General features: G+C 45.1%; 1 protein-coding gene across 1 annotated transcript in view; it reads right to left on the minus strand.

The window, feature by feature from the left end:
- Positions 1–587: 587 nt before the first annotated feature.
- Positions 588–18,053, minus strand: part of LOC110592628 (POU domain, class 6, transcription factor 2) — a 28,496-nt gene continuing 11,030 nt past the window's right edge. Inside the window, exons 3-5 of the mRNA XM_044920212.1 lie at positions 9,804–9,885; positions 4,497–4,665; positions 588–1,092 (exon numbers count right to left, since the gene is read on the minus strand). Of these exons, the coding sequence (XP_044776147.1) occupies positions 588–1,092; positions 4,497–4,665; positions 9,804–9,885 (756 nt within the window). The remainder of the gene's footprint in view (positions 1,093–4,496; positions 4,666–9,803; positions 9,886–18,053) is intronic.

The following is an 18,053-nucleotide window of genomic DNA, read 5'->3' on the forward strand; positions in this document are numbered from 1 at the left end:
AGGGTTTCAGAGTGAATCAGCACTTAGAACCTGAAAGAACGCAGTTCCTCCTCCAGGTGGCAGGCTTGTATTCGCTTGGAACAGATGCAAGTTTTTTGTTTTGTTGTTGGGTTTATTATTTTTTTCTTTCTTTCTTTCTTCCTTTTTTGTTTGTTTTTTTGGTTTAGTTGTTTTTCTTTTTCCTTAAAATGTGTTCATATTTTCATAATATACAGAAAAAAGTATGTGGTTATTTGGTTTGCTTTAAGTCCATTAGAAAATTGGCTTTGGGGAGACGGGCGGACCAGGCGACTATCCTACCACACACACCTGCAGGTGCGGTGTGTGCCTTGTTTAAAAATTTTCAAAAATGTTTTTTTTTTTTCATTTTTGGAAAACCAAAGGACACGTATAAACCATTCTGTCCACTTGGTAGTTTTCTTAGTCTCTTTACTTACAAGGGTGACGACTGGGGCTCTCTTTTGACTTTGTTTTCAATGTAGTCTTTTTCTTCTTCTTCTTCTTGTCATGAATTCTGATTTGTGGCGTCCGAGGGCGGAGTTTAAGTTTCTGTGGGTTTTGCTTCTGCTTGCAGGCTAGGTGTCTCTTTAGGAGTTTTCTTCCAGAGAGTCTGTCAAGGGCTCCAGGGGGACCGCCGTGGCCGGCTCGTGCTGTTTTAAGCGCTTAATTGTGTTCTTCAGGGCTTGCCTCTTATTGCAGAACCAAACTCTAACTACTTCCCGGTCATAGTTCAGCTTCTCGGCAATCTCGGTCATTTCCTGCCCAGAGGGGTGTGTGTTCTTCTCAAAGTGGGCATTGAGGATCTCAAGGGCCTGGGGTGTGAAGGAGGTGCGCCGCTTGCGCTTTTTGGATGGCTCACTCCCGATAAACTCGGTCAGGTTCTGCATACCTGCTCGATGGCGGGCCTCAGCCTCAGCCATCCACCGCTCAAGCACCGGCTTGATCTTCTGGGCACTTTTAGGGGTGATGTCCAGCTTTTCAAACCTGGCAGGATACAAAAGGCCAGGGTTCAGTTTGGCTGTCAGACTGCTAGCTATAGTGTTCTCTTGGGCTTCCTGTGGTAGGAAAAAGTGGCTTCTCAGGATGGTGTGTCTGGGGGGAGAATTGAGAAAGAACAGTCTTACACTGAGTCCTCTGCCAGGGTGGGCCTCCTGCCTGCCTGCCTGCCTGACCGCCTGGCAGAGCGAATTCACTCCGGATGAGCAGCCAGCTGCAAGGCAGCCGTCCCCCCCCCCTCCCCGCGCTCAAGCCAGCGCCCCCCGCCCCCATGCATGTTCATGCCCCGCATGCAGCCCGCACAGCCACACGGATGGGGGTGGGGAAGGGTGCAGACGGCAGGACCCGCGAGCCACCACGATGGAAACAGAAACGACCCGCCCAAGGGGCGTCGGAGACAGCAGCTGTCACGTTCTTTCATTTAAAACGACTCTGTTGTATGGCTTCCGTTTGGTTTTCCCGAAACCCCTCCCATGGACTCCATTATGAAAATGTTGTAAGTTACCAGTCGAGTCAGGGATGACGCTGGGTCGCAGTTCTTTTCATCTCTGTTTAGTGTCTCATTTTAATCCCTCCCTCCCTCTCTCTTTCTCCGTCTGTCTGTCTCTCCCCCCCACCCCTGCTCTCTCTCTGGTAACAAACAATTTGCACCATATGTCAGTTAACAACTTGCCCGCTTTCCAGGTAAAACACGGCCTGTTGCTACTTTACTGGGGGGACTCAGCAGCTGGACACCTTGTAATTGCTAGGAATAACCCCCTCCCCGGATGTGCGAAGGCCACCTCATGCCTTTCAAACGCTGTCCAGCGTAATGGGGTACTTTGGCACCAGGGCATCAAGCTGTGATTAATGTGTGATATCTGCAAACAGTACTCCCATGATATCATTTTCTGTAAATGAGGTCTTCTATGTATCAATCGCCATCAGCAATTCTTTGCTACACTAATTTTAAAAAATATGAAGCATCTCGGGACAAAATTACATGGAGTGTTTTAAGAGGTCATCCTGGTATCCAGTTCAGCCTCACGCTCAATGAAATACACAGAAGTGCCAGTTGCTTTTATTCCTTCGTTTGTTTATCCTAAATCCAAATTCACGGCCCTCCCGTATGATGACTTCAGATACACAGATCTCCTCTTTGGATATACTCTTTTTAAGTGTTCAGTGTATCGGAAGACAACCGTCTGACTGCAGAGTGCATCTTATAGAGCTAAAATGAACCTGCTCTAGCCAGAATATGCTTTGTAAGGACGCTTGCAGAAGGACACAAAAGGATAGGCTTCCTTTATGGGCCATAATCTTATCTTTGACACAGCATTTTAGATATTGCGATAAGCAGTGCAAACAGTATCAAGTTTTAATGTGATTTCCATAGCATTGCCTTCCCTGTAGAGTTCAAGGGGTTATTTTTTTTATAAAACCCAACTTCCACTACTGATCAAAGGGGGAAGAAGTACATTTCGCTTTCAATAGAAAATGAACTAATCGTCTAATTTCATTTAATGAGCTTGCCACAAAGCTCTAACTGTGGTGGTAATTTGCTACCTACCACATTTTACCATAAAAGCTACAGAGCTTAAACTCTGGATAGTGTGACAACAGGCTTCACAGTGCCTCGGTGTGAGGGACAAAGCTTGCAATAGGGATGGTCAGCGTGTTGGTGGTGTTTCCTTCTCTGCATCTCTGTTAAGGAGGCACTTGTCGGAGCCGTGCCTGGAAGTCACCATCGCTCATAAGTGACACCTGGGTGTGCAGGCTCAAATGCAGATTCCTTCCCTCCCCTTCAATAAACGTGAATCGTTCCAACGTCAGATCTCCATCTCTTTCAAGACTTTCATTTTTTTTCTCTTGGTCGTTAGCTCCTAAAACTAGCTCACCCAGACCCTAGCAGCTAGAGAAAGGCTGTAAAGTCAAGGCTTCTGGCACATTCTGGCATACGGTGAATTCCCAGGGTCTCTCTCTCTCCATTTCAGCCATAGCTTTCTTGGCTTCCCCTGGGGGAGACTTTAGAAATCTACATATTTGATTGGGAATGCCTTAGACACTCTATGGGTGTTGGTGAAAACATTAGATGGCACTTAAGCCAATAAAAGGAAATCACGTTTTAGGACTAAAAATAAGTCAGAGAGGACATTAGCAAAAATAACAAATGGACAACTTAAAAAAACCTGTGGCTGCCTTCATCACAAGGCTGTCAAGATGAAACAAAATTAATGTTTCCCAGCAGGGAGCAATGGTATTCATATCATTGATGCTGCTTGTTAGTGTTGATGTTCCATCGGTGTTGTTGGGAATAACATATACAAGCCTTGAAACAAATTTCCCAGCAGTAGTATCCTTGTATAGACTGAATAAAGGTTATTTTCTACAGGGAGGTATCTTATAAGAAAAAACAGTAGGGGAGACCATAGAAGTGAGAGGATCCTATGGTGCTTTTTGTATTTAACAACAATCAATGGGTTTTATGGAAAATCATTGAGCAAAATGTGAGCTGCAAGCTACTACCCCATACTGATGTTATTTATAACCTTAGTCTTAAACTGCAGGAAAAGTACACTTCCGTCCTTTGGGGAATACATTAAAAGTATAAAGAGCAGATAAAAAGACAGCATTTCATGGATCACCAAGAACAAAATCCACTTAAATGAGTTTAGAGTTGGTTTCTTGGCTTTTCCTGATGGAGGAGGACTCATAAGGCATTGCCCAAGAGGAAAAAGCTCTTACAGAAGTGCCTTTGTTACCTCATGCATAAACATGGGATTAGTGCAACACACACACACATACACACATGCACGGGATCTGCTGCTGGCGGCTTGACCCAGATCAACTTGAACACAACCAAGGCTGGATTCTGTCATTTATGTATTTATTTAGTTTTTTTTTTTTTTTTTTGGAGGGGTGGGGACAGGGTAAGCCAGATTCTCACTACCCCTTTCTGAGCCATGTAAAGCAGCTGCTTCTTTGAAAAAAAAAAAAAAGGGGAGGGCCTTTAGCGTTGCGTCTGGGAAGGCAGTGTTAAAGCATTCCTTTGCGGTCACGAGATGGTTAATTTTCTTTTTAAGGTGTATTTCCTTGGAAAAATCCCGATAGCCGTCCCTGGGCTGAAATGCGGGGAGTGTTAACACCCGTTGGGACAGGCAGCTTTATGGCTTTTGCTCAGGATACCTGTCTGCAGACAGGAGAAGGGGCGGGGGGGTCTCAGCTGCGTAGGAGGGGGGGTCCAGAAGGAAACTTCTGGCCCGCGGTGGGGGATTTCCAATGACACTGCCTTCTTTGTGAGTTGACAGGAGTTATCAAGCCAGGCCCCCGCATCTGCTTTAGCACCTTCGTTTCTGTCCATGTCACCGATTCCAACGTATAAGCCCCCCCAACCCCCCCCAAACTTAGTTCCCATACTCTACCCCTCCAGCTCTGCCCACCCGAAGAAGAAAAGCTGAGCCATGAGGACAAACGAGGCCCAGGCCGGCCAGGAGAGGTGACAGCATGTGGGCACGGGTTACCTGCAGATGGCCGACTGGCTGTACGCGGGGCCCTCTGTAGCACTGAGAGCCTGTCCCACCTGAGTCTGGGTCAGGCCAAGGGACAGGCGCCGGATTTTAAAAGCTTTGGCAAATTCTCGGATCTCCTCCAGATTAACCCCATCCACCTCACCCGCTGCCGTTTGAGGATCTGTGGAGATGTTTTTAAAAATAGGATCAATACGTCAACACACACCCAAGCAATATCTGTTTATTACGGCTTCTAAGAAAGTGGCTCTCTTTAACAGCAGATGGTGGGGAAACTGACATTGTAGAATGTTCTTTTTGTCTCCCGAGTGAGGCACTCAGGGCCCCATCCTCAAGGTGTTACACCTCCACAAATCACCCCTGGGGATGTTTCTATCCTAGATAAAACCACAGGTAGTTCACACACAGCCACTTCCAAGATACAAGAGCGTGTTCCCCTGGGCTTAACCTGTCACAACCAGGGCAGGGACGCGTGAGCTAGGGGATGCGACTCCATTTTGCCCATCGATAGGCTCAAATATTGTGCAAAAACATAAATAGGGTAAGGTTTCAATTTGAAATGTCTTAATTGGGTTCTTTAGGGCTAAAAATTGCCCTTGAGAAAAAGAGGATTTTGTTTTGTCCTTCACCAGATCACTGAGGCAGGCAGGCTAACAGATGGTAATGTTGTCTAATTTCTTACGTTCCTGTTAGCCCCTCGGAAGAGCATGCTTATGAAGCTGTGAGAATAATATTGTATCCCCGCCCCCCCCCGCCCCCGCCCATACCAGTTTACTGACACGATGTCTTTGTCCCCTAAAAGGGCACATAATAAAAAATGCCTACTGCAGGAAGGCTCCTTTGGTCCCGGATAACACGGTCAATTTAGGACTTATCAAGGGAAATGACACAACAGCTGGAGAAGGAACCCCCCCCCCCTTCCCGCTACTGATCCCCGGATAAATGATAAATGAAAGCATAAACCAAGCTGGAGACAGCATGGGTTGGGGATAGGGGAAGATTTCAAAGTGCTGCTCGCTCCTGCCTGGAGCGAAGCCCTTCTCCCTGCGAGCTGACTCTATTGTTCTCCACCTCATTCCTCGGACTTCGGTGAAAAGTTTCTCGCTTCCTCTTTCTGCACAATAATCCATCAATTTCAGTAAATTCAAGTGCTTGTCTAGGGACTCTGGTGGACTAGATTCGTCTTCCGGGCTCAGGGCTACAGAAACTCCTGTTGTCGGAAGAGAAATAAACATTTGCATTTCAAGGGCCAATTGTTCAAAGACTTTTGAATAAACATGTTAGTATCTGTGGGAGGCTTGGAGCTTCCAGTCCAGGTCTTCTCATTACGGGGGAAATGGACTCTGTCAGTAGGATCTGCAATACACTTATGCACGGTACCTTCTTTATCTTCACGTTAAAAAATGTCCTGTAGAATTTTTGCATGTCATTCGTTGTAAGTTTGTCGAGGAAAGATTGAAAAGTGGTACAACCACTGGGACCCTGTGAGTATTTCTTAAGTGACTCCTGGGTGTCCTACTGAGTGTTAAGGGGGAACAAGAGAACTGGGTGGGGGGGGAGTTCCAGCCTCTATGGAGTTTACAGTCTATGGGGGCTTGGGGCTCAATATTATGAATGAGAATCAATTCCTGAAAAATACCAGGCTGAGCATAATCAAGAACTAACGGTGTCCAACCCCCACAGCAGAATTTACAGAGAAGGGAGAGGTGACAGTGGGTCCTGCCCAATGGGCAGCTGTCGCAGAATGGAGGGGCCACATCTGGCCTGTGGGAGCAGCGTGCACATAGGCAGGAGCAAAGCACTGTGGGGGTGCCTGCAAGCCGTTGAGCAGGCTGGACTGGGGAGCTTGTGCTAGGAGTGGAGGATATTTCAGTGTAGGACATCGAGAATCTGTGTCCGTGCGCACGGGCAGAGTGTGACTACAAAACTGATTAAGATTAATTACAATCTTGCTTTTTCCCCCCTCCAAATTCCCCCCAGAGGGCTGGCAACCCTGGTTAAAGAAAGACTTGTTTGGGTTGTCCTTGGGAGAGGCTGCCCTCTGGATCTTAAGTCCCCCCGTGCAGCAGCCTGGAAGAAACTTGAAGGGTTTGCTAAGGATTCTGGGAAGTCACGTCCACGCACACGGCAGCCTGGAGCCTCTTCTCTCATTTCTTCCTTCAAACATCCCTAGAGCAGAAGTTGCAAATGAGCAGCTTGCACATACAACTCAGCTTTCCTAGAGCTTACAAGTTTTTGGAATTGCCAACATTTAAACATTGGGAGGTTTCTCAAGAAAAACATTTCCTTTTTTTTTTTTTTTAGGTTCTTTTGAAATGTTTAGAAGGTTTGGCTGCACCAGGCCTCCGTTGGCACTTACTTGGGAACGATCAGTCAGCTAGAACTGGTTCTGGCTGCCTGTTCAGCTCCTCATCGGCAGCCCTCCTGAGACCTGCTGCCTGGCTCAGCCTGTTTTGGGGACTCTGCGTTCAGAGTGTGCATTCCCAACGGGGTGGTTCTGGACCCCCCCTCCCCCCCGCCCCCCCGCAGAGGGCTGCAGCACATAAACAGTACAGATGTGCAGTAGATCTGTGATATTAACGTTTCACGGGGGAAGGAGGGTAACAGGGATTTTAAAAAAGCATAAAAGGGCTTCTTGTGGGGGAAGGAGGTGATGATAAAATAGTAGTCGAGAAGCTCTGATTTGGAACAGAGCTGGCCACTTGGTACAGACGGACACGGGGAGGCCTGGCCTCCTGCTGGGAGAGAAGGCTGAGAGCCTTTCCAGCGTGGGCAGGGGAGATGCAAAACCCAGGGTGAAAAATTGGAAACTGGAGACTTTCCTTATAACGACATGGCTTTTAGGATGGTGCTTTTCTTCCTTTGGCAGGACTAGGAGTCACCTGATGGGGCCCAGGACATGCATTCTGAACAAGTGCCCCAGGTGATTCTGAAGCAAGGGATCCCTTGACCCCACAGACAGGGGCCTTCTCTATGTTTCTGGCCTGCCCGAGTCTAGGCATGGCCCCCTCTGCAAACTGCTGTCTTCTCTCCACTCTTTACTGTCCTTATTCACCAGGTTCCACTACACAGAAAAGTTGCTGTACCACCTGTGTAAGAGTGATGAGCCAAAGAGGCGCTGTGAGGGGGGACCCCTGGGCAGGCACCCCATCCCATACCCTTCCCCAACCCCAACTCCACCATTTATGGCAAGTGGCAAATGCCTGGGTGTCAGCGGGCTGGGGCTGCCAGTGTAGTCTGGAGCTAGGGGGAGAGTTTGTCTCTGAGCAAAGCTAAGTAGCCCTTGCGGGAAGTAAATTTGTTGCCTTCTATTAGCTCCACCTCTAGATCAACAGGAATCAACTGAGTTACGCAGCACGTGCGGGGCAGGTCTTTGATCTCGAAGAATACTGTGTTCTGCTTCAGCCCTGTGGCCTGTTCAGGTTTCTGACTTGGGTGGCAATTTTATGTAAATCCGTTCTATCTTACTTCTTCCCTTCCCCTGCTGCCTTTAATGCTTATGTCGTCTTCCTGGTTCCCTGAGACTAGCAACTAAATCTTGCTTGGGCCAGATTACTGACAATAACCAGAGTTGAACTGAAAGCTGTGAACTCTTACTCCCTGCACTGACTGACTGTCGAAGCTTTCACTCTAAAGCTCAGAGAGGTGGCTCCCTGCCCCACTGAGCCCAGGGTCTTCCATGGGGCTCCAGACAAACACTCGTCACACCAGGAAGCTGAGTTCCTTCTTCCTCTTCTCACACGTTTCCCTTCTTGTCTTTTCCCTCGTTCTACTTAGAGAGCTGATGAGATAGGAATTCTGTGAAATTTAAACAGGTTGATGATCTGCTGGATAAAGGCCCAGGGAAGGGAAATCGGTATCTCCTTCTTTGCACAATTTGTTAATTGCTGGAGATGAGCTTCCTGGTTTTCCTTATATTGTTTTTCTTACCCATAAAATCAGGTGGTAAAATGTCTTACTACAGTTTTCTCCATGAGTCCCAAGACTACAAAGGCCCCCAGCCCCATGCAAAGAAGGGGCCCACCCATGAACAAAAATCAGTTTCACCCTGCTTACACCATGTGGGACTTGTTTTCACACTTTGGGAGAATTCATGAGGTGGTGTCCGTAAGGTGTTTTTGAATTGATAAAAAAAATTTATGCTTTTTTTTTTTTGATCCTAAAGTTTCTGTCTTAAACTCTTGAGGATTCCGCCCCTCCCACTGTTGGAACAATAGCCCTTCCTTAAGGGATATATGCTTTTCTATCTGAGGAGGGGAAACGAAATGGGAGCCTCTTCCCTGGGATGTGACTTCAGCTCTCAGTCTGGCTCAGAGGTTGACATTCCATCCTGGGATAGCTCAGTCTGGTCTTCCCTTATCCAGTCTCCTGGCTCAGGGAGGTTGGGTTAATTTCAAGGAGGATTCTGAGGCCACCTTGATGGGGACGGGGACCTCAGAGGGATCTCTCAGATCCCCTACTGGGTCGATCCAGCACTAGGGCAACCCGGTCTGGGATTTCTCTGCATTGAGGAGGAAGTGACACCTTTCAGAGAAATTTGCTCCAGATGAAGTCAGCCCAATATATTAAGTACAGGTTCAGGAAGCCACAAGAAGGATGGCCAGGATCTGCCCCAAATCTGACCCTTGCTAGAGAAGCCAGAAGATCAACCTATATAGAGATTAACTGGCCCAGAGATTTAGAATCAACTGGCATTGAAAATTGGCAGGATTTCATAAGCATGACGTTTCCCAAACCAAATCTGGAATGCAAGGGCTGAGAAATAAAAGATTTTTTATGGGAACTAAATGCAAATTGGGTGAAAACAATCCTGTTCTGCAGAATCTGGTTGTATGGTCACTGGGTCCATACCGAACTGAGCGCTGAGGATGGACCGGCACAGATGTTTTGTTTTGTTTACTTTTTAAAATTTAGCTCCTTCCACCAGTTGACGTGGACATCAGTATAAGGGGTTGCTAACTGGGTCGAACCGTCACCATCCATCAACATCATCCTTCTACAACCTCTGCTTGTGGGATTTTTCTATGAAAAACATGCAACTTTAAAGAAGCTGCCAAGTATGAATTAACGGTCTTATGTAAACACCCATCTGCTTTTTTATGCTATTCTCACAGCAAATAATAGGCATATTTACCAAATATTTCTGAGAAATAAGAAACCACTTAAGAATGTGCAGTGTAATTTGGGAGAACAGTTTACTTGCAATATGGTGACTTCATTGTGGAAAATAGTGTGAGTTGTGATCATGGGAATCAGGGGTACCATAAGCTATCACCATGCATCTTTATGTTCACTTTATGCCTTGTTTTTTCTGGTAGTAGCCAGCGGTCCTTTGCTGTCTGAAAAAATCAAGTTTACTGGCCAGGGGTTTAAAGAGGGTGTACTGAAAAACAAAACAAAACCAAACTCAGCAAAGAATTAAAAACCCCCAAATCTACCTGTTTTTAAACAATACTGTGTAAATCTTGAGCCAATTTGGGACATTTCTCAAGTCACTTGTTTGACTCTGTTAGACTTTCCAAAAGCCCTGCTTATAGAAACTATATTTACTTCTGATGACTGTGGCAACCGAGCAAGGTATAACACAGGGCAAGCTGTGTGGGAACAGCGAACAGGTACCTACAGCAGGTGTTCTTGGGAGTAAGGAGTGTGCTTATTTGGTAACACTGAACTCAGATGTGGTGTTCTTTGCACATGAAGATCCCGTTATCATTGCTAAGGCATTAACTCTGTGTTCTTTTGCCTGGAGTGGGAAGATTTGGGGGTGACTTTTGGTTCCATTTTCTCTGGAACAGTGGCAAGTTGCGCAGCACTATGGTGCCAATATTTGACCATGGATGTGGGAGGGTTCATTGACCAAGGTCTTGACCACAAGTTCAAGTCCAGGTTGACCTGGCCTTGGTTTCTTGGAGGGATTTGTTGATTAACCATCCAACTCAATTCAAGAATTATTTATTCTAGCAAGTCTTTCTGTTCTGTCTCAACCTCTAAAACCAAGTTAACTATCAACTGTATTGCCATAGTCCCTGTTCATGTGTTGATCATAGCGTTCATTTCCCTTTATTGTAACTGTGTTTCTTTGTTACCAGTTCATGACTTCCCCCAGGGCAGGGAGCCCATCTTGCTTATTTTTGCTTTCTTAATTTCTATTCCTGTGCTTGGCATATACATGGCACTGTGTTTTTATTTTTAAGTTGACAGCCTCTGACGAAACCACCCTTTTGTTCCCCTGTAATTTCATCTGTATCACAACTATATCTGAAGTAGGGGTTTGGTCTCCCCATATTATCCTATCTGCAGATTTGGTGAAGTTTCATCTCAGACAAAAATAATTTTAAATGGATATTTCATGCTTGACTATGACTTCAATATATGCACAATGTTTAGTTTTTCTCTTTATATTAGCTCAGGGAAAACCCTGTGCTTTAATTGTAAGGCATAGGTCCAGGCTTTTAAAGAATTATTTGAGGAATATTTAGGTGATTTGACATATACTGTCATTCAAATGTCACTGGATAAAATTCAGGGGTAAGCATCCGATTTTTGAAGGCTGCTGTGCTGTGTAGCCTGTGTATGACCCATTGGGTTATCATCTTGGTCCTGCCACCCATTAGATTTGTCACACAGAGTGTCACAGCCTCTCAACCAAGATGGGATGTGGTCCCTCTGACAGAAGACAGCCAAAATGGGTAGTACTTTCAGGATCTAACCGATGTCAGTTTCAAGATCTGCAAATGAGGATTTCTATGACCTCACTGTATTAAAATGGGCACAGTATTGAAGTGCTCTGAAAACCTTTCTTTACAAATCAAGTCTTAAACAGAGATTGGTTGGGAGAATCAGCATCAGAGAAATGCTCTGTGTATCATTCATTGTGTAGTTGGGTTTTGAGACAGAAGGAAATCAATTAAACAACATGCTCAAAATCGGTAACAATTTTAAGCCCAGGAGTGGGTTTGTATAAAGTCTGACCCCCAGGGGGACTGCTTGCACCTCCCCTATATCTGCTGGAGAAGGCTCCTCATTCAGGCTCTGCATATGAGTTTGGAGTTTCCTGCCTCAAGTGCATATGGTAAAGGAGTCTCTGTCCCCATTCTTTATATTTCATATCAGGATATGTAATATGGTTCACTCATTATACACCCGGAACTTAGATGCCCCATTGGCAACCGTGCAGTTGAAATTCCATCTGTCCCATTAAGTAGCTCTGTGATGGATTTCTGAAAAAGGCTGCTCCTTTCCTGACCAGTTCGAGACAAGTGACTAGAGGGAACCCGGTATCATCCATCTGTCTGTCTGTGTGTTCAGCCACTCATTCATCTCCAACATGGACTGGTTACATTGTGTAAAATACTGTATTTGTGGGATGATTTGTACTTTATTTCGTATTTACCTTATTTCTTCTCTATAAGATATTTGATCTCAGTTCCTTTTCTTACAGGACCAAAGCTTAAAGCCTATCCTAAATTTATGACTGTGCTGCTATTTATAACTAGAGTATTTTGTGGAAACTTATGCAGAATATCGAATTGGAATGATGTTGAAATCTTTCCTAACACCCCTATGAGGAGTGTCTTTCTTGGGGAAAATCTGGCTATAATTAAATTAACTTTGTTTATGATTTTATTCTAGTAAAACTAGAGTTTCTAGCCCAAACGAGAGGGGTTGTATATCTAAACAACCTATAATAACTGGTTGATGGCAAACTCCAATATGTACCCTGAAACTCTGTTTGGTGCTGACCCATCTTTGGGGTCAGGAACCTCCAGGCTAGTTGAGATAGTTGGGCATTTTCATATCTTCCCATAAGTCCTCATTCTCTTCTCCATTCCAAATCCTTCTTGCCTGAATTATCCATATAATTGAACTTATATGTAGGTATGCATACACATATATATTCTTTTTTGGGGGGGTTGCTTGCATGGGGAGGGCATGGCAACCCTCCATTTTGCTTCTCATTACAGATGATACGTGAGGATCCCTGCTGTTCCTGTTATAACAAGTTATTCATGACACTTGATCAAACACAGATATTCAGATGTGTCTTTATTTTATGGCACAGATATCTATGCAGTGCTTTAGCCCTTTAAACCTGTAATTACTGGATTTTCGGTTCCTGGAGAATTATAATCGAAGTGCGCATTCTGTGATTTTATTTATGGGTAAAAATTGCACCCGAAGGTGAACGACTAACCTGAAATCAGACCATTGTCCCATTCATCTCCACATGTTCTGATTTGCATGTGATACACACGCTGTCTTTACGTGGGGCCACATACCGTTTCTAAACGTTACATATATATGTGGCCCACTCAGGGAAGCAGACCCGCAGGCTTATTTTAGTTTATGAATGGTGGTTCAGAGATTTCCCATCCTGTTCCAGCCCGTGCAGCTTTCCCCACGTGCCCCTGGAGGCGGCTCATTGTGCACACACACCCACCCGCCCACGGGCACGGTCTCTTTTATTTCCTCTGACACCTACAAATAGAAGGCAGAGGACTTCAAACGCACGGAAAAGCAGCTTGACCTGCTGGCTGAGTACCTGTTGTTGGCGATTTCAGTTCTGAGCTCTGTGGCTTATGGCCTGCAAGCTGATCAGCTTCTCCCTCCTGAAAGCGGCAGGACTGACTCAGCATGGCAGAAAGCTCTTGAGATAGAGACCAGCCCCTGCGCGCACCCATGAAGGGGGCGTGCTTCGGGGGCCTGTTTCCCTAAGGAACCATCTGGCCCTGGGCAGAGACCTTATTCCGGTATTGGCCTAGAAAGGCCGGGAAATTCCTCTTTGATGTTGAAAGAACGAGAGAAAGAAGGACGGAGGGATGGTGGGGAGAGAGAAAGGGAGGGGAGAGAGAGAGGAGGGAAGGCATTGCAGATAGGCAACAAGAAGACCACCATGATTTCACCGAGCCAGAAAGGATACTTACTGCTGACTAACTGGCCCACGCTCAAAGCTGAAGAAGAGGAGGATGAGGAGGAAGAAGAGGAAGCCTGCCGGATGGGGCTTTGAGACATGGATGCTTGGCTGTGAGCCAGGTGCAGAAGGCTGCTTTGGGAGGCTGCTTGACCCACTGACGTCTGCGAGGCTTGATGGAGCTACATGGAAGGGGGATGTAAAAAATACACACGAGTGAGAAACCGGAGGGTGGAAATGCCAGGGGATAGAAGTTTCATCTGGGGTTAAAGCATTGTATTTCCAAGAACATTATACTGCTCAGGAACAATGCAAACTCTATACACAACTGGCGGGATTTTTTTTTTTTTTAAGTATATAATATGTTGCAGCTTGCTTGACAGGCATTTTATTAGTAATCCTAAATATATTATTAATTCCCTACTTGGCTTGCGGGAGCACCCAATTTTCTACCTTTCTCGAGCACAGCATGTGGCTGGACTCTTTTCTGCCTGTTCACGCAATTACAGCGCACGTGACCGGCGGCCCAAGAGGTACAGATAAAATACAGCGCTTGCCGTCACCTCAGAGTGTGCAACTCAAGCTCACGGGTGTGGCTGCGCCCGACCAATTTGGCTTCTGTAACTGGTATTTTTAGGAAAGTTCCCATTTAGGCTGAGTGTGAATTGAGTTTGGGAACTTTCTGCTCTCCCCTCCCCCCTTGCCCCCCATCAAAGAGTCTGGCTGGATTACTGTAAAGTGGGGAAGAACGTTCTCTGATGTCCTACAGGAAACGGAGAGAGAAGCTGGGGCAGCCGGGACAAAAATATCCAGTAGTATTTGTAGCTTTCAGTTGTCGCTTTCTTACTCCGTGCCACCCTGTGTTAAGGACTTTGATGCCCTTGCTCATTTCTTGTATCGGCCTGTGAAGTGGGTGCTATTTTAACCTCTCTTTTGCAGACAAAGAAGTGGAAGCTCTGAGAAGTTAAAGGGTTTTGTGGGTTCATCCGGTAGGTGTAGGGGGGCTGGTGTCTGGACACGTGTAGTCTGACCTGGAGGCCCGAGCTCTTAATCACCATGCCAGAAGCAAGAATTAACCTAATTTTCAAAATTCAGTGTGCCTCGAGAAAGGTTGTCTTTATGTCCATTTATTCATGACTCCTTTAGAGGTTCTCAAAGGCCTGTTGTTCTGGGTGGTGAGGGAAGCCCAGCACAGGAGAGGAAGGTTGGAGGAAAGGGAAGTGATTGCAAGTACCAGGTCCCCTTGGAGGCCCAGGAGGGATCCTTCTCAATCTGTGCTTGCCCCCCCCCCCCCCATGCCCGGAAGCTGACACAAAGGGGGCAGCTCCAGACCCTGGACAGGTGCACGATCAGCCTTAGCCATTGCGCCCTTTGTGATTGGAGATAGCCCTCCTTGGTTTACAAACTGCTTTCGTGGCCATTGTCACATTCACACAGGTATAGCAGAGTCTGTATAAAAGGAAGTCAGCCTGGGAGTAGAATCAGGTCAGGCCCTGAACTTTGGTGGGCTCTCCCACCAAAGTTCACGGCCTGACCTGATCTCTGACCACTTGCTCAGGATCTGACGGTCAGCCTGGGACATGTCAACTTCACATTTGTCACTGCCTTCCCTGTGTGTGTGTGTGTGTTCATTTTTTCATTCAACTTTATCGAGAGATCATTTATACATAATAAAATACACCCATTTCAAGCATGCAGTTTGATGAGTTTTGTCAAATAGATACATCTGTGGAACGAGCATCGTCATCAAGACATAGGACCTTCCTTCCCATCATTCTGTAAAGTTCCCTCATCCCCTTCGCAATCAATTTCCCCCCAAGGCCCAGCCCCAGACAGCCACAATGGACCTTCTGTCACAATGGCCTCATTTGGCACGATTCTAAAAATGGAACCGTACAGTATGTGCTCTTCTTTTATCTGGCTTTTTCTGCTGGGATACTGGTTTTAAGATTCGTTTTGTTGCATGCGTCAGCAGCATCATCCCTTTTTATTGCTGAGTAGTACGTACAGTATGTATTTGTAGCGTACCTCTCTATGCTTACATAGATATCTATGCCGCAGGTTATTTATCCATTCATCTGTTGATGGACACTTGGGTTCTTTCCAGCCTGGGACCATTATGAATAGAGCAGTCATAAACACTTACGTACAAGTGCTTGTGTATACCTGTGCTTTCATTGCTCTTCTGTAAACGCCTGGGAGTGGAATTGTGGAATTCCTTCATCCTACTATAAATGCACGTTGAACTTTTTAAAGAAACTACCAGACTGATTTCCAATGTGGCTGTAGCATTTCATATTCCCATAAGAAATGTATGAAAATTCCAGTTGCTCTCTGTCCTTACCAATGCTTGGGATTTGTCAGTCCTTTAAATTCCCTAACGTGTTTTAACCATCAATTAACATTTTACCTGCAAACAACTGTTAGTAAAATGCTACTTTGGAAATGCATAAGGAGCTCTCTCTCCTTCTGGTCCCTCGTGGTAATGCTTTTGCTCCCCCGGGTTCACATGACATCCCTATGCAGCAGATATACACCTAGCATGATTATGAGGAGTAAATGACTGGCCCAAGATCATGTGGTTCGGAGCACATTAGAATCCGGGCTCTCATTCATAGCTCAGGGCTCCTTCCAGGATGCCATTTTGTCCCCCTTCAGAATTGCTTGAAGTTACCTTTCAAGTGCACATCCTTATAGTTACCAAACTGTGCTAAGCGGAGGCTATATTGTGAATAAAAGATAGTGATAATTGACACGGAACCCAAATTAATATGCATCAAGCATCTGCCCCAAAGTAATTAGCCAATCTGCCGAGCACATAATCAACAATTGAATCCAGTAAATTTTATTCTGTAGGGACACATATTAAAGATTAAATCTATTTTTAATTTACTTAATAAAAGGTGATGGATATTTGCATGTCAGTCTACCCCTTCTAACTTATTGAGTTGTCCTTCTAAATATTGTTACTTGACAAAAGCTTTTCACAGTTTTGAGTCACTGAATCATGAGATAGCCTTCCGTTTTACCATTCCATCAATATTTTATTGGCCCTGGGTGTGGTAAAGTACCATCAAGGAACTGGGTAAGACAATAATCAATTGAAATTTTTCTTCCTCAGATACAACTCAGTAGAGAAACAAATTAATGGGCTGCAGTCTCACTAAGGACACAAAAAAGCAAACTAGGGCTTATGCCTTAAGCTATGCAGCAGAAAGAAATTCAAGAGGAAAGTAAAATAGTTCTTTTAAGAGCTTGTCCTGTGTCCACACAGTGAGAGAATGAGATGACTCTAAGATACCTAAGTATCTAAGAAAGATACATTTCTTCCAAAGTAAATACACATTTTTTTTAGGACATTGGGGTTCTGCTTTCCCTCCAGAGTTTAACCAGACAATATGGAATAACCAAGAAAAATTCTGAAAAGTTTTTACTTGTCAAGAATCGAGATTATATAAGCAGTAGCTTCCTCACTGGAGCCCGTATGTCTCATTCCAATGTAGGGAATTATAGACATGTATCTGTTAATTCTAGAATCACTTGTAAGTCCAGATGGAATAGCCTTTTGTACATATCAAAACGAGCCCAGAGACTGACCCTCTTTTATCACTTCTTCCCTCAGAAGAAGAGGATGTTAGAGTAATACTTCTCTTACTTCCCATCCCTAGCACTGTAATTCTTTCAGGTAAATGACAAAAAAAAAAAAAAAATAGCCTTATCTGTGCTGTTCTTAGTTTAATGAGAAATATGCTTAAAAATACATGTATCATCGGAAAAATGAAGGGGGGGAAATCGGAGGGGGAGACGAACCATGAGAGACTATGGACTCTGAGAAACAAACTGAGGGTTCTAGAGGGGAGGGGGGTGGGAGGATGGGTTAGCCTGGTGATGGGTATTAAGGAGGGCACGTACTGCTTGGAGCACTGGGTGTTACACGCAAACAATGAATCGTGGAACACTACATCAAAAACTAATGATGTAATGTGTGGTGACTAACATAACATAATAAAATTTAAAAATATATATATGTATCAAATAAAGAAAGGGAAAGCAGAGATTTAAGCTACTTCATGAAAGAACTTTGGGTTTCAATATAGAAATTTCAAAGACTTTAAATAAGCAACATTAGAATTAGATTTAATTCTGTTGTTTTTCAGACCCTGACTTAAATCTGAAAATCTTGTATTACTTATACTGTGTAATTACTGGCAAAAGAAATAGGTGTGTAAATGCCTCATACATAACTGGCCATAAAAAGTGGCATAGTTCACCAAAAGATAGTGCAGGGTATTAGGGAATAAGGAGAAGCCTGAACGAAAGGCTTCTTTCCTTTTCCTTCCTGGAGAGAAAGGGGGACTTAGAAGCTTCTGTGAAGGCAGATGTTTTATTACATTGGCTTGATCTTGAGAGGCCAACTGTATGGATACCATTGATGAGATGCTTCCCACGGGTCTTTACGTAGACTTTTAAATCTTGGTATTAGCCCTCTTGGTTGGTATTGGTGTTGTCCTTACAGAAGAGGAAACAGACTTAAGATGGCTTATCTGGGGTCACACAGCTGATATAACTGAGTTTTGAGGCCAGGGGAGTCTGACTCAGGAGCCAGCGCTCCTTCCAGCAGGCACACCACTGCCCCACTC

Source organism: Neomonachus schauinslandi, chromosome 12 (genome assembly GCF_002201575.2).
Source record: "Neomonachus schauinslandi chromosome 12, ASM220157v2, whole genome shotgun sequence".
Classification (NCBI taxonomy): domain Eukaryota; kingdom Metazoa; phylum Chordata; class Mammalia; order Carnivora; family Phocidae; genus Neomonachus; species Neomonachus schauinslandi.